Source organism: Neovison vison, chromosome 7 (genome assembly GCF_020171115.1).
Source record: "Neovison vison isolate M4711 chromosome 7, ASM_NN_V1, whole genome shotgun sequence".
NCBI lineage: Eukaryota > Metazoa > Chordata > Mammalia > Carnivora > Mustelidae > Neogale > Neogale vison.
The window spans coordinates 106778885-106798760 of NC_058097.1; the positions used below are offsets into that span (position 1 = coordinate 106778885).

The 19876-nt window shown below is 40.9% G+C and overlaps 1 protein-coding gene across 3 annotated transcripts in view; it reads right to left on the reverse strand.

Moving 5' to 3' along the window:
• Positions 1 to 5520: 5520 nt before the first annotated feature.
• The window catches only part of BUD13 (BUD13 homolog), a 29287-nt gene continuing 14931 nt past the window's right edge, over positions 5521 to 19876 (reverse strand). For all 3 annotated transcript variants that reach the window (XM_044257895.1, XM_044257894.1, XM_044257893.1), the window contains 5 exons: positions 19221 to 19320; positions 18548 to 18686; positions 18045 to 18229; positions 17732 to 17813; positions 5521 to 5919 (listed from right to left, as the gene is read on the reverse strand). In XM_044257895.1, coding sequence (XP_044113830.1) covers positions 5826 to 5919; positions 17732 to 17813; positions 18045 to 18229; positions 18548 to 18686; positions 19221 to 19320 — 600 coding nt within the window. In that variant the 3' untranslated portion in view covers positions 5521 to 5825. The remainder of the gene's footprint in view (positions 5920 to 17731; positions 17814 to 18044; positions 18230 to 18547; positions 18687 to 19220; positions 19321 to 19876) is intronic.

Genomic DNA, 19876 nt, shown 5'->3' on the forward strand with positions numbered 1-19876 from the left:
GGTGTCACACTGCCCTCTAGTAGCCGGCCTGGGGAATGACAGCCAGCCACGCACCAGACCGGCCGGGAGGTCTCTGCTGGATGTGCTGTTCTCAGCACACAAAGGCAGAGAGATCAGAGGGAGAAAAATTTATAAATTTTCACCGATGCCTACCAAACACAGAGCTCACCTACAGTAGACTCTATCTGTTTCCCCTCCACCTCAGTCTCTGCTTGAAAACAGATTTCTTTGTTAAGGGAAAAAAAAATGTGGTTTAAGGGTTCCAAAAACATTGGAGCCTGTCTTCCTTACTTAGGGGGCTATACTTCAGGCTGCTGTTACAAAAATACCACAGACTTGGGCGGGCGGGGGCTTGAACACATATATTTATTTCTCACAAGCCTGGAGGCTGGGGTTGGGGGTAAGATCAAGACACTAGCAGCTTGATCTGGTGCCTGCGGAGGGCTGGCTTCCTGATTCAGAGGCCAGCTTCTCACTGTGTCCTCACACAGTAGAAAGAAAAGGGAGCTCTCTGGGGTCTCTTTTACAAGGTCACTAATCTCATTCATGACGCTCCACCCTCAGGACCTAATCACCTCCTGAAGATCCTACCTCCTAATACCATCACCTTGGGGCTAGGATTTCAACATGGGAATGGGGAAGGGGAGGTTGGCTGTTCAGTCCACACTGGCCTCCTAAAGTAAGTTGTTCTTAAGAAAGTATGGGGCCCAATTACGATGAAGTTAAAACCTGAACCCATATGGAAATAGAACCCAGCTGAGGACAAGAGCTGTGACAAAGGTCTAGGAGTTGGATGTATTCACTGGCACTTTGGCTAAGGAAAGAGGATGGCTTACAAAACAGCTTGCAAAAGTATAAACTCCGAAGTAATAATAACTGCAGAGTAGGTCCAGGGCCCAGAGCCTACATTCACTGGGGCCTTGTAAAATAAGCTTATTTTGGGGAATAAAATTTTAACTTACAGTAAGTTGTAAAGATAGTAGAGAGAGTTTTGTTTTATTACTCTTTACCCAGAGTTCTTGACTGTTACACTGTTTACATAACTATGGCACATTTGCCAGAACTAAGAGATTAACAGCCGCATATTTCTAGGAACTAAATTCCAGACTTTATTTGGATTTCAACAGTTTCACCAGTAATGTTCTAACCTTGGGCCTTTTTACATAATGTTTACAACAAGAAGCCAAAGGACCAGAAAGGCAGTGTGCAACCCAGTAGGACACTGGGTTCTAGTCCCAGCTCTTATTCATGCTAACTGCAGAACCTTCTAGTTTGTTTTCTGAGCTTTGTCTCCTCTCTGACATACTCCATCTCACAAATGCCGATTCTAGATGCAATTCCAGTTTACCCTTCATCTCTCTGCCTAAATACTTCTCTGACAGCTACTAGCTACAGTGAAGGAAGAGACATCTTCGACTTGGCAGTGACTCCAGCTGAGACCCCCCAGTTAGAGGAAAGTCCCTTTGGGAATTTCCAGATTTCAAAATTGCTTCAAAACTCACATATATCTCAGATGGCTGGAGGACAGACAGCCTTTCTTCAGGGGTCTGAGAAGGACGCACTGCAGCAGGGACCAGAGTTGTCTATAAACATCCATTTTTCCCTTCTTCCTGGGTGTGCATTACATTCCTGAGGCTCTCTTGAATTAGGGGGACCATGCAACTAAGCTCTAGCCAACAGAACATGAGTGGAAGTTTGCGCCACTTCTAGAGGGGGTGGGTTGTATCTGCTAAGCAGTCTCCCAAGCTCTGCTCGCCTCACTACACCACCCCAGCAACCTCGGAGGCCGTGTTAGCACGGCCATCAGCCTGGTCCCGCGAGTGCACGGAATAAAGCATGCCCCTCCCACTACCCCAGGCTGAAACTACCCTGGACATTACATGAGGAAGGAGAAAAAAAAAAAATCCAATTATAATAAGTTAGCCCATTTGGTGGCTGTCATGACAGTTTAGTCTAACACAGTGCCAAATGTCATTCCCTTGGAGCAAGACCTTGCTTCTGGATCTGCGCTCAGGGCCTCAGGTGCATGGAACTGAGGTGACCACATGCCCACATTCATCCACACAAGGCCTCTCTTCTCTTTCCCCTTCCCTCCATCATTCCCCCTTCACAGACCTGTTTCCAGTGAGTTAAGATATATATATGCCCCTTAAAAATTGTTGCTTAGTGTGTTTAATTTACTTAGCTGGTTTTTGCTCTAAATTGAATTTTTTATTTTCCTTACCTGGAGTCCATCCGGTCACAGCAGTTCCTAACAGCCTGCATCTGACTGCTTGTATAATATTCTAGCCATGCATATACCACTTTTTATTTATCAGTTCCCTTAGGGACAGACATCTAAGTTGCTTCCAGCTTCTTGCTACCCAAACTATACATAGATAAACATCCTTTTATGTTACTCCTTGTGGATCTGTGCAAGCTTCTCTGAAGGCTATCGCCAGCAATGGAAGTGCTTTGATGTGCAGTGTATTCATACTTAATGCATTAGTTACCTATTGCTATATAACAAATTACCTCAAAACTCAGCAGCTTAAAACAATAATACCTATAGAATGAGATAAAATGTTGGTAAATCATGTATCTGATAAGAAACTTGTAACCAGAATATATAAAGAACCATAAGAGTATGTCTGTGTATGTGTGTATGTGTGCATGTGTGTGTGTGCACATGTACGTATGACAGTCCAGTGCTCGCTTCGGCAGCACGTATACTAAAATTGGAACGTATGACAGTCCAACTGAAAAATGGGCAAAGGATGAATAAACATTTCTCCAAAGAAGAATATATAAAAATGTTAAGTAACATTATGCACTGGAAAAATATGACCACTTCATCCCTGCAGGCATGGCTGTATCAAGGCAGAAAGGAAAAGGTGTTGGCAAAAGTGTGGAGAAACTGGAACTCTCATACACTGCTTTGGAAGTTGGGCAGCTCCTCGAAAAGTTAAACATGGGGTTACCTTATGACCTAGCAATGCGATTCCAAGAGCAATGAAAACGCATGCCCATACAAAGACTTATACATAAATGTTCACGACAGCATCATTCACAACCCACAGAAAGTAGAAACAACGCAAATGTCCATCAAATAATGCATGAATAAACTGTATGCTATCCATACAAGGGAATATTATTCAGCCAAAAGGAGGAATGAAGGACAGAAATGTACCACAACACAGATGAAACTTACAAACATTATGCTCAGTGAAGAGTTAGACACAAAAGGTCACATACTCTATGACAGCTCCATCCACACACTATATGAAATGTCTCTAATAGGCAAATCTAGAGCAACAGAGAGTAGATCAGTAGTTGCCAGGGGACAGGGGAGTTGGGGACAAGTGGGGAGTGATGGATGCCAATGGATACGATGTTCTTACATTCACAGAGGGATCCAAATGTTTTAAAATTAATTGTAGTGATAGGTGCACAACCCTGTGATATCTAAAACCACTGAATTGTACTTCATAGGAAATGAGTCAACTGTATGGCGTGTGAGTTATAGCTCAATAAATGTTTTTTTAAAAATGAACATCTAGGGGCACCTGGGTGTTTCAGTTAAGTGTCTGCCTTTGGCTCAGGTCGTGATCCTGGGCAACTGGGATCAAGACCTGCATCAGGCTCCCTGCTCAGTGAGGAGACTGCTTCTCCCTCTCCCTTTGTCTGCCAGTCCCCCAGCTTGTGCTCTCTCTCAAATAAAATCCTTCTTTAAAAAATAAACACCTGTTATCTCACTGTTTGTTTGCATCAAGAATTTAGAGCTAAGTGATTTTGGTTCAGGATTTCTCATGAGGTTGTGGTCACATGTCGATCAGGGCCACATTCGTCTAAAGGTCTGAATGGAGGTAAAGTATCCACTTCTAAGGTGGTTCACTCACACCGATGGAAAACTCAGGGCCATCTACTGGTGAGAGGCCTCAGCTCTCCTCTCCACATGGACCTCTCCAGATGGCTGCTTGTGTGCCCTCACGACACGGCAGCCAGCTTCTTCCAAAGCAAGGGATCTGAGAAAGTACAAGCCAGATTCAATGTCTTCTATGACCTAGCCTCAGAAGTCACAAGTTTCCAGTATATCCTATTGGTTACACAGGACGGCCCTATTCATTATGGGAGGGGACTGCACAGGGCTTGTATACTAGGAGCCAGGGATCATCAGGGGCCATCTTGGAAGCTCGCTATCAATACTGGATGAATAGGAAGATAATAATAATGACAGCCAACAATTTTGTGACACACACTATGTGCAAGCACTGTTCTAAGGTCACAATAAACCTCTGAGGTAGGTGAGATTATCTCCATTTCACAGTTGAAGAAACTAAGGCACAAAGAAGTTAAGAAGCTTACCAAGATCACACAATTAGTAAAAGACATAGCTGGGATTCAAACACAGGCACTATAGCTCCAGAGCCACACTCTTAAAAGCTACGTAACATTGCATCCAGGATATTACTTAATTCCAATTAAGTGTTGCCCATTTGTTCTCCGAAATGGATACAACAGATGAAACTCCCCTGAAGTTTTCATTCCCCACAAGAGTTAAATCTCTTTCTTTTGCCAAGCCAATGGATAGAAGTAGAAACACATTAACATTTTATTTTTTGTGTTTCTCTAATTACCAATGAGATAATATTCTTATTAGTCATTTTGGTTTTCCCTTTACATTTTACCTATTTATATTCTTTGCCTATTTGTGTGTGTGTGTGTGTGTGTGTGTGTGTGTTTAAGATTTTATTTGAGAGCGAGCGAGCACAGAGGGAGAGGAGAGGGAGAAGCAGCCTCCCTGCTGAGCGGAGAGCCCAATATGGCCTCGATCCCAGGACCCTAACATCATGACCTGATCCAAAGGCAGATGTTTAACCGACTAAGCCACCCAGGCACACCTTATTTTGTGTTTCATCTTTCTTATTTACAGTAGTTCTTTCTATATCAAGTTTTTTATATATGCAATCCCTTCTCGGTTTTAAACATTGCAAATATTTTCTCCTAATCTATATACATCTTTCGCTTTGACTATGAGATGCTCTGTTAACCAGAAATCTTTAATTATGAAGTAGTCGAAGCTATCAAATCTTATAGATTGTGCTTTGGGGATATTATTTAACAAATCTATCCTCACCCCAAGGTCACAATGACATTCTCTGATTTTTCCTACTGGCTTTAACATTTTACCTTTCATTTAGATCTTTAAGAGCTTTGGAATGTCTTTGTTTTTATACAGTTTGAGGTAGGGATCCAACTTCATTTTTATCCATACATAAGCCAATTTTCTAAGCATCATTACCTATTTCTTCCCCACTAATTTGTGACATTACCTTTATCATATACCTTGTCTCCAAATAGCTATGTCTATTCCTAAGTCTAGCACAAATTTGTATTTCTAAGAGGAAGGACCCATCACTGAAGTTTCTACTCACGCTGCTTTCTAGATTAATGAAAAATCCAACCACCACCCTCCAAGATCCATGGGAGGTTCATCATTAGCTTTTTTCCCCAAAACAGAATACCCAGTTAAGAACATGATTTTGAAAAAATAAATGCATGTTTATTAAAAAACAAAAACCCTAACCAAGAACAAATCCTGGGACACTGAAAAATCAATACTTCCTCTGAAGGCCAACAATAGCCAGTGTTGGAACACCTGAAGAAGGCCAGGTGCCTCAGTCCGAACATCAGGTCTCAAAATATTCCTCCACAGTCAAAACTGGCATTCAAGTTGCTGGTCTGTGTGGACCCTGATTATTAGCATAGACACCCGTTACAGCTGGATGTCTGGCTGCCCTATATCCACTACCACAACCCAGAGCCACCCCACAGCTTCAGAAAAATTACATATCCTCAACACTCCACTTGTAGGCAAGTTCCTCCACCGCCTTCTTGCTGGCAAGCCTGGCAAAGCGCTTCTGTTCAAATCCATTGGATCTGCAATCAAGAGACACTGATCAGCCAGAATCCTGAACTGGACATTTTTTTTTTTTTTTTTTGAAAAAAAGAGAAGAGTTCATAACCTAATGAATAAGGAGGAAAGTAAGGCAGTCACATGAAAATATTTAAGGCATACGCAATAGAATCAAACATTCAAAATACATAACTCATCCTTTTATTAGTTTTTGTTCAGCCCCTTCACCACTCTTGACAAGTGTTTCAAACATTTACCACTCTACAGGCCCGATGCACTCCCAGCTGACGGCTACATCTTATCATTCATCCACTCATCATACAGGCATTGAGTGAATTCTCATCACAGGCACATCTCGTTCAACTGCACCTCACTTTACTGCACCTTACAGAATGCATTTTTTACAAACTGAAGGTTTGTGGCAACCCTGCATCAAGCAAGTCCATTGGCGCCATTTTTCCAACAGCATTTGCTCACTTCCTGCCTGGGTCACACTTGGTAACTCCTGCAGTATTTCAGACTGTCTCATTATTGGCTATGGTAATCTTTAAACAATGATCTTTGATATAACTATTGTAAACTGTTTGGGGGTGCCATGAATTGTGCCCCTATAAAATGGCAAACTTGGTCAATAAATGTTGTATGTGTTCTGAATGCTCTGCTGACCGGCCATCCCCCCATTTCTCTCCCTCTCCTCTAGCATCTTCATTCCCTGAGACACAGCAATACTGAAATTAGGCCAATTAACGATCCTACAATGGCCTCTAAGTGTTTATATAAAAGGAAGAGCCACATATATCACTTTAAATCAAAAGCAAGTGAGGAAAGCATGTCCAAAGCCAGACAGGCCAAAAGCTACACCTCTCGTGCCAATTAGTCAGGTTGTAAACGCAAAGGACAAGTTATGGAAGGAAATGAAAAGTGCCACTCCAAGGAACATACAAATGATAAGGAAGCAAAACAGCCTTCCTGCCAATAATGAAGAAAGTTTTAGTGGTCTGGATAGAAGATCAAACCAGCTAAAACATTCCTTTAAGCCAAAGCCCCATCTAGAGCAAAGCCCTAGCACTTTTCGAATCTGTGCACGCTGAGAGGTGGGGAAGCTGCAGAAGAGAAGTTTGAAGCTAGAAGGGCTGGTTTGTGAAGTTTAAGAAAGAAGCTGTCTCCATAACATAGAAGTGGAAGGAAAAGTAGCAGATGCCTGTGTAGAAGCTGCAGCAAGTTATCCAGAAGATCTAGCTAAGACAGTCAGCTTCCCTGAACAGATTTTCAATGCAGATGAAATGTGTTCTACTGGAAGACGCCTCTAGGACTTTCACAGCTAGCGAGGGGAAGTCAATGCCTGGCTTCAAAGCTTCAAAGGACAGGCAGACTCTTGCTAAAGGGTTAACGCAGCTAGCGACTTTAAGTTGATGCCACTGTTCATTTGCCACTCCAAAAATCCTGGGCCTCTTAAGAATTACCCTAAATCGACTCTGCCTGAGCTCCGTAAATGAAAAAACGAAGCCTGGAGGACAGCACAGCTGTTTACAACATGGTTTCCCAAATATTTTAAGCCCACTTTTCAGACCTACTGCTCATTAAAAAAGATTCCTTTCAAAATATTACCTTTCACTAACAATGCACCTGGTCACCCAAGAACTCTGATGGAGATGGGACAACGAGATGAATGTTTTGTTGTGTTTTTGTTTTTGTTTTTTTGTTTTTTGTGGTTTTTTTGCCTGCTAACACAATATCCATTCTGCAGCCCATGGATCAAGGAGTCATTCTGACTTTCAAGTCTTATTATTTTGTAAGGCTACTACTGCCATACACAATGATTCCTCTGATGGATGGGGACAAAGTAAATTGAAAGGCTTCATCATTCTCGATGCCATTAAGAACATTTGTGAGTCACAGGAGAGGACAATACATCAACATTTAACAGGAATTGGGAAGAATTTGATTGCATCCCTCATGTAGACCTGGAAGGGTTCAAGACTTGGGTGGAGACAGGAGCTGCAGATGTGGCGAAAACAGCAGGAGAACTAGAATCAGAAGTGGAGCCTGAAGATGGGCCTGAGGTGCTGCCATCTCATGATAAAACTTGAATGGACAAGGAACTGTTTCTTACAGATGAGCAAAGAAAGTAGTTTCTTGAAATGGAATTGACCCCTGGAGAAGATGCTAAGAGGACCACTGAAGTGACAACAAACAATTCAGAATATTACATAACTGTAGCTAATAGGCTGTAGCAAGGTATGAGAGGATGGATTCCAATTCTGAAAGAAGTTCTACTGTGGACAAAATGCTCTCAAAAAGCATCGCACACTACAGAGAATTTGTTCATGAAAGGAAGAGTCGCATGATGTCACAAACCTCACTGTTGTCTTATTTTAAGAACTTGCCACAGCTGCCCCAGCCTTTGTCAACCTCCACCCTGCTGAGTCAGCAGCCAACTGCATCGAGGCAGGACCCTCCACCAGCAAAAAAATTATGACTCACTGAAAGCTCAAAAGATGCTAATCATTTTTTAGCAATTAAGAATTTTTTAATTAAGGTATACACATTGGGGTCTGGAGGAGACTGGAGGCAGGAAAGTTACTACAGGGTATCGGCAACAGATGATGAAAGCAGCGATAAAGGAGACTTAGTGACAGACTCGCTACGTAAGAGCAAAGGAGGAGGAGCTAAGTTCACCTTGCAGGTTAATAATTTTCAGGACCAGATGAATGAGGCTGCACTAAACAGGACAGAACATAAGAGGAAGAGCCGGTTAGGGGACCTGAGGTTCATGAGCTCAGTTCTGAATGCCTTGCACTTAAGGTGCCTCAGGTACACAGCAATAGAGCGATCTGGTGCATAGCTATACACACCGGACTACACCGCAGACACAGATTTGGGGATCACATACCTTTCGGTGGTAACTGAAGGTGTGTCGAAAGATTTAGCAAGAAAGAGCACATGGAATGAGAACAGCTAAGGTTAGAGATGGAGGCCCTAGCAGCATTAAAGCGGCACGAAGAGGAAGAGAGCTCATAAAGGTGACCAATAATAAGAGAAAAGAACCAGGAGTAGAGTGTAATGAGTTTCAAGGAGTAGACCGCAACTCCCTTCAATACTATGAATTCTGTCTACTTCTATAAACTTCTTAAAAGAGAAGTTTTCTTCTCTTCACTGTCTATACTATTCACTATACTATATATAGTATGCTATATATATTTATATAGCATTCTATACTATTCACTGTCTATACTTCCTCACTTTCCATTCACTCCTTAACACATTAACCCTTGGCTTTTATCTCGCCACGCCAGAGTTAGCACTCTTTCAGGTCACCAGTGACCTTCGTGATTGCCAAATGCAGTGATTCCTCCCTCTCCCCAAGTCAGTCACCAGATCCTGCCACCTTCTCCCATGAACACTTGCGCACCCTCCTCCCTCCAGTCCGCTCCCACTACCCCAGTTCAGACCTGTCTCCTGCACCCTGACCTATTGCAACAGCCTGTACCTTGTCTCTCTACTTCCAGACCTGCGCCTTTCACGTGTTTTTCAGATTACTGCCATAACGATGCCTCTATCTAAAATGCGGAGCTGTTAATCCTTCAGTGGCTCTCCTTTGCCTTTAGAGTGAAGACCACTCCTCAGAAATGCTTCCAGAGCCTATTGTGACCAGGGCCCTGCTCACCTTTCCAGTCCGTCTCATACACTCCACTCTACATTTCACGCTATCCAACAGCAGCGGACTGCCTATGAAGGCCCCTCCATAACACTATGACATTCTACATTCTTGTGCCTTTACACATAAAGGATCCTCTTCCTTACACCTCCTCCCTTTCCTTCTGTTGTCTGGTGACTGACACCCCTTAAGACTCATGTATGATCCAGGAGGCCTTCCCTGACCACTCTCCTTAGGCTGAATCCTACTCTCCCAAAGCACCTTGAAAATCCTCTATAATACCTAGCAAGTACCACTGAAATTATTTACTTGTCTTTCTCCTCTAGACAGAAAGTGAGTTCCTAGGCTCAGGGACTGTCACGAATTCTGAGAACCTGGCACCTAGCACACAGCTGCTTAAAGTAATCACATCTCTGCTAAGTGTTACTAAACTGATTGAGGTAACAGGCTTCCCTCTCTCCTCACACCTTCAGTAAGGGACAAGTAGGGTAAGTACTGGAATGTTTTAGGTAGAAGGTAAGCTTATTATAAACGGCTCCATGTCTAACCTTAGAAGCATGCAGGATATGCTAGAACACCAAGAAAACCAATGTTTTTTGCCCTGAGGAATAAATACTTAAGAGAGCCAACACTAATATGATCATACAGATAAGGACAGAAAGATAAAAAACCAAACCCTACAGAATTAAAAAAAAAAAAAAAAAAACCCTGCAAGAGCACTCACAGTGGAAAAGTCTTGGACTAGAGAATCTAGAGCCCAGATTCTAATTCCAGCTTTTTCAGGTGAACTAAGTAACTCCAGTTAAATCGTTCAATTTATCTGAGCCTCGGTTTGTCTTTTAACTAATAACAGAATTAGATTCGTGGACCTTATGGGTTTTTCCAACTACAGATCTGTTCCATAAATGTTCACTTGCCATGGGTCAAAACCAGATGAAACTAGAATTGGTGACGAAAGAACGAATAATCAGAAAGAAAACAGAGATGAGAAAGAGAACTAAAAGGAAAGATCTAGGGGGAAAAAAGTGGAAGAACACTACTGGGAGAGCTAGAGACAGATTAGACACCAGGAAAATACGAGGTCAGGGAGAATTCTGAGTTTGGATACAGAAAAAAAAATTTTTTAATAGGAAAAAAAGAGGCGGGGGGGCTCTGTAGCAGGTAGAATCTTTAGGGTCTGGCTATACGATCTACTCCTGATTGCAAATGAGCATTCTGAAAGATATTCCCACTGCCAAAGAGCCCGTATCAGGCAAGCTGCAAACTAGAAGCAATAAGTGAGCCTGAAACCACAGCCACCCTCCCGATACCTGCCAAAATCAGGAACTAGAGTCTCAGATTTCAAGGGCACCGTGAGGGACAGAAGAACAATGCCTTAAGCCCATATGAGGTGGGTCAATGAATTTCAGTCACAGCAGAGGAACCTGAGCAGGCTAATCACCCCTTGGATAGCAATTATAAAATCCGGACAAAATATAGAATTGCAAGCATTTGAAATTATTTGAAGGCCTGGGAAAGTGACCAAAAGGCAGGCAGAACCTGGATGGGAATCTATGTGTGGAAAGAGATTTGTGAGGCTTTCTGCCAGAGGGTATTTCCCATCCTGAACAGCTCCTGGAAGCAAAAAACCACAGGCTTATAGGCTAGAGATGTCAGTGCAAAGATGCAGAGCAGCTGGAAAACCAGGGAGGAAACTCTGAAAGGGAGGAAACTACAAAACACACGAACCCCAGAATCTACACACAAACCACACCCAAATCCTTAGCCAACTGCTAAACTGTGCTTGTCCAAGGAAAATCACATTGGGCCAGATGAAAAAGCAGCAGCTAGAAATTGAAAGAACTGAGCAAAAAGTGTAGCTGCTGCCCACTGCAAAGAAGACAGTGCTTGGAGTTCAAATACACCCACATTAACTGTCCGCTAGAATAAAAATCAACATACTTCAGAAGAATGTAACAGAATTCAACGTCCCTATTATGGACCATTTAGTATCTAGTGTATTTTAAAAAATGACCAGACATGTAAAGAAATAGTAAAATGTAATCAAACTCAAGAAAAAGCTATTAAGAGAAACCAATCCTGAGGTGACCCAAATGTTGCAATTAGCACACAGGACTTTAAAGCACTAATTATGAATATTCTCAAGGAAGAGGGAAATGTCTCATAACGAATAAACAGATGGAATATCTCAGCAAAGAAATATAAACCAATAAATAGAAATTCTAGAGTTGAAAAAAATCAGTAAAAAAAAAAATCTACTGCATGCACTTAACAGATTGGAGAAGCAGAAAATCAATGAACTTGAAAACAGATCAACAGTAACTATGCGATCTTAAAGAGAAAAATGGTGATAGAAAAATGAACAGAGGGTGGCTCAGTGGTTTAAAGCCTCTGCCTTCAGCTCAGGTCATGATCCAGTGTCCTGGGATCAAACCTGGCATCGGGCTCTCTGCTTCCCTTCCTCTCTCTCTGCCTGCCTCTCTGCCTACTTGTGATCTCTGTCTGTCAAATAAATAAATAAAACCTTAAAAAAAAAAAAGAAAGAAAGAAATGAAGGTGAGAAAAAGGACTCTAATTTAATAGAATTGTGCCAAAGTCAATTTCCTTATTTTGGTAATGTACTATGGTTATATAAGATTATCAATGGGGGCAGCTGGGTAACACACTGTACTATTTTTACAAATTCTTATCTAAATGATTTCAAAATTAAAGTTTTGAAAAATAAAGGTAAAATAAAGACATTCTCAGATCAACAAAAATTGAGAGAATTTGTTGCCAATAAATGTGCACTAAAGGAATATTAAAAGTTGTTCAGAGGAAAGAAAAAAGAGCACCAGAAATGGTTAAGTATACGAGTTAAATATTAACACCTACACATTTTGTTGTTTTCTTGGGTTTTTTTTAGTAACTGTGAATTAAAAATTAGAACACGTATTGTGAGACCCATACCATTTACGTTTTATATATGACAACAATAGCACACAGAACAGAGGGTAAGTGGAACTACAGGTTTACAAGGCTCGTACATTTCCTGTGAAACAGTACAGTTACAACTTTCAGCAGGCCGTAAGTTAAAGATACATACTGTAATCCTTAGAGCAAACATTAAAAAAAAAAAAAACTGCAGAGGCTTAGCTAAAATAACAGAGGAATTAAAATCCAATACTAAATGTGCACACCTAAAATCCAAAACACTGACAATACCAAAGGCTGGCAAGGACACAGAGCAACAGGAATCCTCATTCTCTGGTGTAATATAAAATGGTATAACCAATTGGAAGACAACTGGCCACTTCTTACAAAGTTCAACACAATCTCACCATAAAACCCAGCAATCAGTGGGCACTTAACAAGTAACCTGAAAACTATGTCCATGTAAAACTCTATACACAAATGTTTACTGCAGCTTTATTCACAGTCGCTAAAAACTGGGAGCAACAAAGATGCCCTTCAAATGGGGAATACACAAACTGGTACATCCATACAATGGGCTATTCATGCAAGAACATGGATGTGCATTTTGCTAAGCGCAAGAAGTCAGACTCAAGAGGCTACATATTGTATAGTCTATTCATGCGACAATCTGAAAAAGGCAGAACTACAGGAAGAAAAAACAGAACACTAATCACAAGGGTTTGGTGGAGAGAGTGTAACTGACTAAAAGAGGACTTGCAGAGAAAATTTTAGGATGATGGGACTTTCTGTATTAGTACTAGGGCAGCGAATGAAGGACTCTGAATTTGTCAAACCGCACAGAACTATACACCATAAAAAAAAAAATAACACTAACATAAGCAAACTCTAAAACGGAAAAATCACCAAGGATGTCGGGAGACCCAGGACAGACTGCAGACTATGACAAATGAATCTACCTATAATACCAATGTAGGACACAGTAGTATGGGGTGGGGAGGCAGAGAGTTGACCCTTTAAGTTATGTTGGAAAATGGTACTCTCACTAGAAATTTAAGGGTAAGAACAAAAGTAACTACATATAAATACTATACTTGAACTGGAAATCTGTTTCTCATTTCGTTTCTCAATTCTGAAGCTGTTTTACATGTATACCTAGGTAAGTAAAATAGATGGTAGCTGGTGGGTGCCAGGTTTCACAATGTTGGAGGGGAAAGTTATAGATAAGCAAGAAGAAAAGGTAATACTGAATTACAGTAGGCTACAGGAGTATGAACTCATACTCATGTATCTGTATATATAAATATGTATGAATACTAACACATACATAAGCAGGTACAGAAATGATGACAGATATGTGTATATACATGGATTACTAGACACATACTACCGAGCTCTGTCTGCTGACAGGGCCTAGAAACATGGACACCCAAGTAACAACAAGTACTTCTACAAGGCAAATCTTAGTTTCTAAATACCACTATCCATTAAAAGTAGTCGGGGCCCATTGAAGAAATGGCCAATTCTAAAGTTGGGACAGGGAAAGCACAAGATGAGTCTGGAGAATCCTGCAGTATCAGAAAGTCAGGGAGTGCTCAAAAAATAAAAGGATAGGGCACACAAAAGGGACACCTTAAAGAACCCCCAGTGGCTCGGAACAATCTGAGCAACAAAATAAATAATATATTACTAGATTACAACAGTATAAAATACCTATGACTCATTACTGACAAAAAAAAGTAACTGACTAAATTGGGTGATGAAACAAATCCTTATAGAAAAAGTCCAAATCTTATACGTAGATATCCCACCCATAGGTTGCCTTTTGCATGCAAGTTGCACTTAGCGACATTTCTAGAGAGCAGAGTACAGAAACGGAAAACGAATAACTTTATTTCTTTTTAAAAGATTTTATTTATTTATGTGAGCAACAGAGATAGTGAGAGAGAGCACAAGCAGGGGGAGCAGCAGGCAGAGGCAGAAGTAGGGTCCCCACCAAGCAGGGAGCCTGATGTGGGGCTCGATCCTACGACACTGGGAACACGACCTGAGCCGAAAGCAGACACTTAACCGACTGAGCCACCCAGGCACCAATGAGTAACTTGAAAGTGGAGAAACTGGCAAATGCGGACTAGCTTAACCAAGTGATTAAGGTCAGCATCACAAGGGATGTCCTATGATGTACTGGTTAAAATGATTTGATGAGAAGGGCACCCCTCCACTGTAGTATTCTTTCCAAAAACAAATAACCTCAGTCAAACCATGAGAAAAACAAATGAACCCAATTTGAAGGACATTCTACAAAATAACGGACCATATTCCAAAAAACTGACAGGATCACAAAGAGCAAAGACTGAAACTGTCACAGATCACAGAAGACTAAAGAGAATGACAGTTATGTGCAATGTGGGATCCTGAACTGGAACAGAAAAAGGACTTTAGTGGGAAAACTGGTGAAACCCAAAATTTGGTATATTACTAATAACATATGAATTTGGGTCTGATAAATTATACCATGGTAATGTAATGAGTAGTAATAAAACTGGATGAGGGGTGCACAGGAATTCTTCATACTATCTGCAAATTTTCTATAAATCCACAATCATTAAAAAACAAAGTTGTTGTTGTTGTTGTTGTTTTAAGATTATTTATTTATTTATTTGACAGACAGAGATCACAAGTAGGCAGAGAGGAGGAAGTAGGCTCCCTGCTGAGCAGAGAGCCCGATGCGGGGCTCAATCCCAGGACCCTGGGATCATGACCTGAGCCGAAGGCAGAAGCTTTAGCCCACTGAGCCACCCAATAAAGTTTGTTTTCAAAAAATAATTTTCAAAATAGCTCCCCCTACAACTACAGAATACATATTATCCTCAAATGCAAATAGATTACTCACCTAGGTAAACTATATCGTGGGCCATAAAGCAGCTTAATAAATTTCAGTAAGATCAAAGTATTATGGAGAATATCCTCTGACCTCAAGAGAATTAAACTGGAAGTCAGTAACAGTGAGATATCCAGAAATGTCTAAATGTTTAGAATTAAACAATGTAACTCAATGGGTCCTAAGTCCTTAATTAAACAATGTAACTCATTGGATCCTAAGTAACTCATGGATCAAAGAATGAACCAAATCAAAATCCAACACAAATTTCTAGGAAAAAAACTCGCAGCAATCTGCAAACAGAAAGCAACCTTCTCAACTCAGTAAAGGGAATCTACAAAAAACCTATAGCTTACAACATATTTAACGGCAAAAGACAAAAGACTAATGTTCCTCTAAAGATTAGGAAGACAGATGTCTCTTTCTACTTCTATTCAACATCTGCACTGAAGTTCTAGTTAGTGCAGTAAGGTCAGAAAAAGAACAAAGGACATTTGGGTTGGAAAGGAAGAAGTAAAACTGTCTACATTCATAGATGACCTGATCCTCTACGTACAAAATCTGATGCAATCTACAAAAAAGCTACTGTACACAGTGAGCTTCACTATAATAACATAATAAATACAATGATATTTGTCATAATGAAAAATTCAAGCTTTTAAGCATAAATTAGGAATATCAAAAAACATTCATCTGCCACCATGAACCCTAGCTTCCCATTAAAGATTTTGGTGATGAGAACAAGTAATGTTAACAAATATAAGATTGACGGTGTGTAGCATCAACATCTGGCAGGTCTGAAAAACTCAGCAAACCTGTATTTCCAAATGACCAATACATCATGTTATAAAATTATGCACCAGGAAAAGATTTATCCAAAATAGGAAAAAAAAATGGTTTTTAATGAAACAGTATGGGAGTTTTTTGATATGGTTCCAGATACCATATTACAAATCACATCTAAGAAACTATCACTTGCTGAGTTTTTAATCAAAACATATAATACAAAAAAAAAACCCACCACCATAATATGCCTTCCTTTTCTAACTACCTACGGATAAGGCTGAATTTTCTAAAGCTAAATTTTCTTCCTATATTTCAATTAACATAGTGCAGAAGACTCAATGCAGAATCCTGCTATCTACTATTAAGCCAAACATGAATGAGATTTACAAAAATGCTAATCAATGCCATTCTTCTATTGGGCAATGTTATTTTTCTTTAAAAATGTGGCAATTATGTTAGCATAGTGGCTTGAGTTTTGGTTTTTTTAAAGATTTTATTTATTTATTTAACACAGAGAGAGAGATCACAAGTAGGCAGAGAAGCAGGCAGAGAGAAAGAGAAGCAGGCTCCCTGACAAGCAGAAAGCCTGATGCGGGGCTCAATCCCAGGACCCTGAGATCATGACCTGGACCGAAGGCAGAGGCTTAACCCAATGAGCCACCCAGGTGCCCCCTCTTTATTAAGTTTTTAATGAACGAATAAACACTTTTTAAACATCTCAGTTCAGTTTCTAATATAGTAAATATTAAAGGACATATTCCACATAAAAAGTTTTTTGGGGGCCCTCAGTAATTTTTAAGAGTATAAAGGGGTCTTGAGATCAAAAAGTTTGAGAATCACCAGGCTAAATGCTAGAACAATGTCCTTTAGTAGTCAAGAGGAGATGGGCTCTAACATGTAAACAAGGGACAGACTTTGGACAGAAGCACATTTAAGTCATCATGCTAATAGACAGAAAGAGTATATGGGTAGATGCTGGTCGTAGGGGTCGGTGAGACACCGTAAGTACCCCACTCCTAAGGCACTGAAGAGAAGGTTCAAGAACTACATTTTATTTTCCTTTTCAAGAACTACATTTTAAAGATATTACACAAAAAAGACTCCAGACTCCCACCCATCACTCATCTCCTCTAAACCTTAGAAAATATCACTCGAAGTGACCAATGTCAAACGCGCTTGAGTGGCTCAGGTGGTTAAGCAACTGTCTTCAGCTCAGGTCACAGTCCCGGAGTCCCGGCATCAAGTCCCGCCTCAGGCTCCCAGCTCCATGGGGAGTCTGCTTCTCCCTCTGACCTTCACACCTCTCATGCTCTCTCTCACTGTCTCTCTCTCAAATAAATAAAATCTTTAAAAAAAAAAAAAAGGTATCCTACCAGCAGCACCAGAGTTATTGGTCCAGAGCTTTAAAAAGCTTTGAGAAGGAAAAAAAAAAAAGGAGGAGGAGGAGTATTCTAAGCACGAGAAATGGCATGTGGAGACCTTAGAAACAAAAGCAAGCAAATTGCATGCCATTAACTTTGTGCTTAGAACAGAGAGTGAGGGAGAGTAAGGGCCAGATGAAAGAGAAAACAAAAACGTGGGAAACATTCAGGCTTACCTATCCACTCCATCCCAGCGATATCCAGGCCAGATATTGAATCTATTGGGAGGTGGTGCAGGACCACTGTATCGAGGTCTCACTAGTGAGAGAAGAGAAAGAGAAAAGAAGTTAGTTATCTATGTAACTCACTTCAGAGCTGGGTGGCAGAGGTAACAAAAAATGTTATACAGAAATCTCTACTGAGCTGAGCCCAAACTCCCAAACACAAGGAACCTAGAACCGTACGGGAAAGCCCACACATGTGGCCAGCCAAAGACCCTCTCTCCTTCCACAAGTCACCTCCATCTCTGGTGAGTCCTGGAAGGCTCACCTTTCTTATTCTTATTCTCCTTGGCTTTACTCTTCTTGATAAAGCTAGCCATGGGGTCCCCCTCTCTCTCCTGTTCTCTCAGCATCCGGTCCAGATCTTCATCATCAATATAGCGGGCGAGAGGCTTCTGCATTTCCTTCACTGCGTCCTCCACGTTTTGTTGCTGCTGCCGGCTCTGGGCTAGCCTGGGCGAAAACAACCAAGAGTGTCTGCTACCCTGTGTAACATTTCCCCTCTTACACTGAGATAGACCATACGACTACATTTGGAGAATCTCCTTTTTCTAGCAGCATAGGCCAAATATTTTAAAGAGTAAAATTCCTAGAACACCAACTGAAAGCGTGGAATCAATCAGTTTCTTAGGAAGGAGACTGAACACACTGAATTTTCCATTCCTGAAAGAGCTCTGAAGGCACAGCAATGAACTAGCTAATCAAAAAAGTAGAGAATGAGCTTCTCCAGTCCAAGCGCAGTCTTGTTCCTCCTTTCAGTCGTTCTCTTACCCTTTTCCCCACTGAGCGTACAGCTCGTCCCTCTCCGAGTCCTTCTCTGCTTTTCTCCTTTGCTCTAAACGTTCCAGTTTCAAATTCCTCTTACGGCCAGATTTATCTCGAAATACAGTTTCAGCATACTGGGATTCAGCTGCAAAGGAAAATTCTGCTTTTAAAGATAAATGCCAGGTATCAAAATCAGAAATAATTCTAACAGTTGAAATCAACCACTTGGGATTCTGATGCCAGATAAAAACTTTTGCAGCCAGACTACAAATAGTTCCTACCAATATCTAACCTTTTTCAAGAAGGAAAAGAACCCCTCGTGCCCACTAAGAAGTTAGAATAATGCAAAAAACCAGAGCTGAAATTTAGTATCAATTAAAAGTTAAAAATATCAGGTACAATAAACTATATTAAAAAATATAATAAGAGGCACCTGGGTGGCTCAGTTGTTAAGCATCTGCTTTTGGCTTGGGTCATAATCCCAGGGTCCTGGGTTTGAGCCCCGCATTGGGTTCCCTACTCAGCTGGAGGCCTGCTTCTCCCTCTCGCACTACCCCCTGGCTTGTGTTCCCTCGCTCACTGTGTCTCTCTCTGTCAAATAAATAAATAAAATCTTTAAAAATAATAATAATAAAATCTACATGCGCCTTGATTGGTCTCTGCACTTTCACATTTTTACCTTCAAACACCAGGGTTTCCCGTTTCTTGAGCTCCTGCTCCTCTCGGTGCACGTCAGCAGACACCAACCCAGTTTTAGACCCAGAATACATGTATGAAGCCTATGCAATGGAAAACGGAGCACCCAACATTAATGAAACAATGTAGCAGCACACTCCAGGGTACACACAGATGCATTTTTGCCTGACGATTAGCAATAACCAAACCAAAAACTCTAGCCTTGTATTCTCATTACTGATCACAAGATTCACAAAATAAACAAGAAATAAAATTGAATTTGATGGCAAATTAATAGTACTATCAAGTTTTAAGAATAAACAGAAACACAAACCAAGAGAATAGTAACGAAAAGGTACAGCATATATTTCTGACTTTCCAGTATATAGACTGCACACGTGAAGCCACACTCTCAGGTCACCTGATCAGAAACCTGTATCAAGCTCTAAGCCCTCCAGTAGAGACCCACACTGATAAAATACTTCATTTCAACTACAAACTCAAGCAAATCCAAGGTCCTTCAATTGTGGATAAATTTTAGGATCATGACAAGTTATGACCAGATCAAACCTTTTTTATTAAACTCCATTTCATATCAAGGTAAACAATCGACCCACAAATGGAGTACAGAGTATATCCTGTGCTATGTACTCAATTTGA